General features: G+C 34.0%; 1 protein-coding gene across 1 annotated transcript; it reads right to left on the bottom strand.

The window, feature by feature from the left end:
* Positions 1-3,929: 3,929 nt before the first annotated feature.
* Positions 3,930-7,028, bottom strand: LOC121994613. Its single transcript, XM_042548589.1, has 9 exons — positions 6,971-7,028; positions 5,592-5,650; positions 5,390-5,476; positions 5,105-5,278; positions 4,785-4,964; positions 4,625-4,678; positions 4,378-4,527; positions 4,118-4,298; positions 3,930-4,000 (listed from the first exon to the last, which is right to left on the bottom strand). Exons 1-9 carry the CDS (start codon positions 7,026-7,028, stop codon positions 3,930-3,932), a joined length of 1,014 nt encoding a protein of 337 aa, XP_042404523.1.
* Positions 7,029-7,228: the final 200 nt, after the last annotated feature.

Genomic DNA, 7,228 nt, shown 5'->3' with positions numbered 1-7,228 from the left:
TTCTATGGTTGCGCCAGTAGATTCAACTGGGTAGATGATTTTCAGATGTTCTTCGGCAGCTTCAATTTTTATGGCAATCTTTTTACAACTGAGTGTATGCCAATGTGCAGTTTTAAATTTCAATTAAGTTAAAAATTATCTAATTATCCTGAAAGTTATTTTCATGACATTTTGATAATCACATTGTCTCAAACACAATCATTTACTTGATGCAAATCAATTGTGTGATGGTCCAATGTGTGTGCCAGTTCTCTCTAAGCAGCAAATTTGTTCTTCACCTCTTCAAGACATTAGGGAAATAAGTTTAAGACAATTTTAACATCCTACAAGAGCAGTTGATTAGCTGATAAATTTGGTCTTCACCTCTGTTCAATATCTTTTTTGAAAACTAAGAACCAATTTTGATAATGGTTCTTTTATGCAATTATACTTGCCGTGCAAATTACTTGTGTTCTTAACGATTCCTTCTTCTTCAGATTATCTTCGGAAAATGATTGTACAGGGAAGATCTTCCAAATCAACTAAAGTTGGTGACATCATGACTGAAGAGGTAAATTTCAATCTCAAGTTGTACAAACAATGTCTGAAAATTTTGAATTGAGTAGAAGTATTATTTCAAGATTTTGTTATTTTGCTTCCAATCTGATGCCGATTCTTTTCCTATATCCAGAATAAAATGATCACAGTGACTCCAGATACCAAGGTTCTGCAGGCAATGCAACTGATGACAGGTCTCTTTAGCAAGATTTTGTCAGTAGATTGTCTAAATCAATTCAACTAATTAATCTCTCAACATGTATTAAATTGCTGGTTTCATGCGTTTCAGTACAACTTTGTTAGCTGTTTACTAGGACCACACGGGAACTCCTTAAAAAGAGTTGAAGCTTCAACTCAATGCAGGGTTTATATATGAGGTCAAGGTTCAGTGAAGGATTCTAAAATGGTATGTGAATATCATGTAATATTTATCTTAATGAAAAATGAGTATATTCCAATCTCCCAAACCTTGATGTATTATCCTCACTATTAACTTTTTAAGACCTACCTATATAAAAAATAGATCTTTGTCTTTATGTTTGAAGGCAAAATAGTCCATGTTTTTGAATGTGATATGGATTTCTCTTCTCTTGTTTCTGCTAGAGTATGCTGTTCTTTGCACAAGTTACACTGACATTAAGTTAACCGTGCATTTTAGAACTTATGTAATTTTCGATATTAGCATCCTATAATATGTCCTAATTAATGGATTGTTATTATCAACTCAAAAGCTAAGGTGCATTATTTCTTGTCTTAATACTCAAGTTTTCCCTCCTTTTTTTAACAGGAAGAAGGCTTACGGGATAAACCTGGATATGAACACTTAAACGAACCGCTGCACATACTATTGGAGGCAGAATTTACACCAGACATAATTGATGCTCGCTTAAACCAAGTTGTTGCCACCCTTGAAGATCTTCTGAAGCCCGTGGCAACAAAAACTTTCACCTAGGTTGCATCCTCCTCATTGTTCTACAAGATGTCGACGCGAATGTTATTATCGAAACATAGTCACTATTCAAACTCCAAATCTTGCAGCACGAGTCAATGGACTACTACAAGAAGCAACAACTCAGGGAGTTGGTCATACTCAACGACACGTTGAGGGAAGAGAGTCCACAAATGAGCCCACAAACGTTCAGGGAGTTGCCCCACAGGAAACAGTTGTAACTGTAGTTTATTTGTTTATTTGTATTGGGATAAATTTTATTTGAATATGAGCCATGTTTCTTCTTTTATGATTATAATTCTTATATAAGTAACATTTTGAATAACAGTGATATGGAAAATATTCTTTCTTTTATGATTATAACCTTTTATTATATATTTATATTGAAATCTGATATATTGGTATTAAAAGACAATAGTTTAAAAGACAACGATTTAAAATCGTTATTATTGTTGTCTATCACCCTCAAAGACAACGGTTAAAAATCGTTGTCGTAGCCCCAAAAACTATTGTAACTGACAGCAGCGTTATTAAAAGTGCTCTAAACAACAACGATTTTAAACCGTTGTCTTTTCATTCAAAGACAACGGTTTAAACCGTTGCAAAACTGTTGTCGTTTCATTCTATGACAACAGTTTTAAACCGTTGTCGTAGCCCCCACTTTTAACAACACTTCCAATTACAACGATTTTAAAGGGCCTACGACAACGATTTTTAACCGTTGTCTTTTAATGTTTTTGTTGTAGTGAATGATTTAAACTAGAACTAGGTCTTATTGAACAAAAATTGGTCTGGTTATATCAACTAATGGTTTAAATCAGACTTGGGTCAAAAACCCGATCCGACGGTCTGATTTGGACAGCTCAACTCATGTAATTAAACCACCCCAATTAATTCAATAATAAACTGATCTAGTTAAATCAACCAATGGTCTGAACCAGACCTTGGTATTATTAAATCAAACTGATTTGATTACACTAACTAATGATTTAAATCAGACCTTGGTTTAATTGGACTAAGTTAGTTAGTTCAATTTTCAATTAATTGAACCAAAATCTAATTAACCTCAATTGATTTAAAAATGAATAGATTCAGATCAAGTTGGGCAATTATTTTGAACCATTCATGCATAATCTACTGTTCATGTTTTTTTTTTAATTTTCAAACACTATTTTTGACGGATGAACCGTAATCGATACTGTTCATCTTTGTCAGTTTAATCGATTCCCTAATTTTTTTTAATCGATCAAAAACTATTTTAATCGATTAGTTTAATCGATTAAACTTTTTCTTCTCTTCTCTGCCGCAACCACGACGCTCACTTCTTCTACCACGACAAACGCGGTTGCCACGACGAATGCGGTTGCCGCGACGAATGTGGTTGTTGCGACTGTCAATCGTCGACCTCCCAACTTGGTCGCCGACACTCTTCAGCCACGGAAGCCGATAGCTAACAACCTCTTAGGACTCGACAACTGTGGCAAATCATAACCCAGTCACGATCTTACTTTTTGACGGTGGCAAAGATAGAAAGGGAACATGAACAGAGACTAATTTTATGTAGTTTTAGAACTAAGGCACTGCTCTGATACCATTGTTGATAGTTCTAAAGCATGAAAAATATAGAAATACTAAAATCGTAAAACTCACATTGATCTCCCGTAGTAAATCTGGATCTTTGCTTTTCGTACAAAACGAAAAACTCACAGTGATGCTCGGAGAAGAAGATCGGAGAAGTCATTGAAGAATAACTTGTCGTCGAAAGAATGATCACGAACAAATCGGGAAGTTCTTCATGGTTCATAAACCAAATCCCTCTTTCAAGATTGGACAAATAAATCTTGAATGTTCTTCATGTCTTTTATAATCTTGTGCACATGGATGAACCTTGCATAGAGACCTTTCATATGGGATGAACTCTTTCTCTTCTACTTTGTACAAAACTCGCACACAGCAAGCCCCCTCTACCTTTCTCTCTTGTGCACCTTGTTTTCTTTAGCTTGGACACATATATAGAGGAAGAACCCCTCTTAACTCTTCTTCTTCTTTTATTAATGGAGGAAATGAATGAGTTAGAAGATGAAGGGGGAAAGGGTACCCTTTCATCTTCTAACAGACTGTGTAACTCAAAATATATTCACATGAATTCAACTTATCTCCTAATTCTGTAGATGTTTCATCTTAAATGATTGTTGAAAAATAGTTCTCTAAAATGTCTTGATGAGTCTCTTTAACCTTTGGTTATTCATTCAAATGTTGTCAATTAAATGTAATAAATTAAGTTTCATGAATTCACATTACCAGCATTCACAAATATGTCATCCTCAAGTCCCACTTATGTGGGAACCATTACGAATTTATTACACTTGGAGTGACAAATAAATTATCAGGAGCCCTTACAAATTTATTACACTTGAAGTGACAAATAAATTATGAAATTATGTCACTTCGTAAAACCTCCTTTTCCTCCGTAAGCAAAAACACAACCATCCTTTGGGTCAACATGATAGTCACCTATGCCATAATAATCAGGTAAATCAGAAATAAAGTTCAAAAATTGGGGCTCTAAATTATACAGCCTATTTATAGGATCTATAAATTGAACATGGGTATAATAGGCCGCCTTATTACGTCCTTCGGTATACGGATGACCGCTACCCATCGGAGGACTTGGATCGCTGGAGGGAGCAAAGACATATCCACCCATTTGAATCTTATCTATACCACCATCCATGCTAGGAAGCAATTCTCTAGGATAATAACCAATAGATTCACCTTGTAACAAAAACCACCAGTTTAAAGTCGAAGGATCCTGTAAATATATGCCAAACATAAAATCCATAAAAAAAATTGACAAAAAAACACACACACACATTTGTTAAGAGATTTACCTTAAAGATTTGTAGACTTATTAAAAATTCTTCACCATTATAAACGGAGAATTTTTCAACAGTACTACCAGGTCCAATAGAACTAGAAGTAGTTCTAACAAAACCTCGGCACCGTAAATTTGCACAACCAGTATTTCCATACCCATCACCCTGTCACCACCATACAAAAGTTAATTAGAATCTATATATTTACAAATGTATATATAGGAATTTAGTAAGATCACTAAAATATAAACAAGCTACTCACTGTCCAAAAAGTAAAAAATCGAGGATTATTGTCATTATAATCGTTTGGCGAATACTGCAAAATAAAATCAATCCGAACTAATTAGTATAAAAAATTATATTATCTAATAATTATCGCTATTGATTATGAGTGACGTGATTTAATTAGCTTAATTACTTACATGCCAACCAGCTTCTATCACATTGAGATCAAAGTGTGGGCCCTGAGAACCACCAAAAAGATAAATACTGCTCGATGATACTTGATTTGGTAGCACCTTTGGAAGTTTATGTGTCGTCATTCTCACACTTGCTCCGTGGAATAAATTGGGACTAACGCCATTGGTTTCAATTATAGCAAACTGCACATATATATATATATCAAACAATAAAAACTAAAATATACAAGTATTAATTTGTTCTTGAATATAATTCTAAATTGGATTAGCTAGCAAAATTACAATAATAAATAACAAATAATTAACTCAACTAACATACATACATAGTGTCCAGATTCACTTCTACCATCTACAGGGCGATGAGAACGAAAATAGTCTGATTTCTGAAAACGCTCAATGGGAATAGTCCCCGAAGGACAAGTGTCGTTGAATCCGTAGAAGGTCGCTGGCTTGGGTTTTGCAAGTTTCAATCCATTTGGAAGAGAACTTGGTTTTAACTATAAAGACATAATATATTGTTAATTAACAAGATAACTAACTAGATCTCTCAAAATATATAATTAGAAGCACAAAAATATATAATACCAATAAGTATAAACTACACCAACCTGGAGAGTATGATTCTTCAGTAATGGATGGTCCAATGCCGGTTGCTTGTATATATCAACACAATCGTATAGTTCTCCAATTTTTGACTGATGAGAAAAAACAAACAAACAATTTCAATATAAGTATTATATATATAAAATTTTGAAATTATATCTTTGTGAGAAAATAATAAATAAATAATTAAATAAACAACAACATAACCTGAATGGTTTTAATTGATGGCTTCCCTTCCTTCTTCCATGATCTTCCCTGCGTTGCACCTAACGAAACAATCACAAGGAATAAAACGCGAAGAAACATTTTATCAAATGAAAGTATAATATTTTAATTACTATAATGATGGTAATATTCTAAAGTGCGTGTTTATAAAGAGACCGTAGAAGGTCTATAATTAGTATGATATAAAAAGCTTTAAATAAAATATTAAATACAATATCCAAATAGAATCTTCTAATGAATAATATACCTTTTAGATTTTTATTTTTTAGGTAAATAAACATTGAATGTTGAAATCTATTATATAAGTTTTTTGAAATTACATTAAATATATTGTCGAAATTACATTAAGGTAGCTAGGTTTAATTGCTGTATAAAGCATTAAGTTTTATCTAAATAATTTGTCGTATAATTATAACTATTGATAAAGTATTATTATTGATACAATGATTATGCTGGTAAAAATTAAATTGCTATTAGCTAAAATTATTTTTCAATAATAAATGTTTGTTTGTTATAAAATTGTCTTTATGATATTTAGAAAAAAATAGTATAGTAATAATTATTATGTTTGGGTCATAAATGTAGGACGAAATTTTAAAATTTTAGAATTTAAAGTAAACAAAAAATATGTAAAGCAGTTTAAACTAATAATTTTCCTTCTATTTTTAATATTCTATTTAATAATTTTTATATCATACTAATTATAAGCTTTTACTTTCTCGAGAGAGACCGTTAAAATATACTATTATACCTATAACTACTATCGTCAATAATTCTAAATAAAATCTATTTCTTTCACTACTATTTATATTCTTTATAAGTTAAAATTTATTAAATTTATATAATTGTTTTTATTTCCCTCCCTGATATACATTCTTGAATGCCCCTCACATAGTGTCCCCTCGGAGCGGTACGATGATTAAAACATGGGGGTATTACCACATGAAGTCTTGCGGTCGAAATTTGGCGTGACCGAGCATAACCTCCCTCATGTCTTGGTCATTTGCACTAATGGCTAGTAGCCACCCGTGATTTACCTCCTCCGTGTTGACGGGGGCGCTGAGGGCGAGCGAATCGCCTTTTTTTTTTGCCACATTGAATGCCCCTCACATAGTCCCCTCGGATGGGTCTAGTGGCTAGCACATGAGGTGTTGCCACCAATGAGGTCTGAGGTTCGAATCTCGGCAAAGTCGAGGTAAATGTCTTCCTTATGTGCTAGTCACTATTTCAAAGGCTAGTAGCCGTCCGTGATTTACCTCTTCCGTGTTGGCCCTAGGACGGGTTGACGGGGGCGCTAGGGGCGAACGTATTCGCCTTTTGCCACCATTGAATGCCCCTCACATATCCAGATACCTCAATACCTGCCCAAGCATTAGGCACCCAATTTGGGCAACTAGGATGAATGTGTTGGTGCAACATCCCTCAGGTCAAGGTTGACCTGGGTGACCAAGCTGAGTCTTGGTTTGAGTTTAGATGTTTGACAATAAGAAATTGATTGAAGAAGAGTCAAGTAGGTCAAGGCTGACCGGATACTTGACAGGGAAGTCCTAGTGAGTGAAGCTAGGTGAAAGTCCTGGTGAGTGAAGCCAGGCAGAAGGAAAACCCTAGTGAGTGAAGCT

This window comes from Zingiber officinale, chromosome 6A (genome assembly GCF_018446385.1).
Source record: "Zingiber officinale cultivar Zhangliang chromosome 6A, Zo_v1.1, whole genome shotgun sequence".
NCBI lineage: Eukaryota > Viridiplantae > Streptophyta > Magnoliopsida > Zingiberales > Zingiberaceae > Zingiber > Zingiber officinale.
Note: the sequence above shows the minus strand (reverse complement) of the source record. Positions and strands in the feature narration are given on the sequence as shown.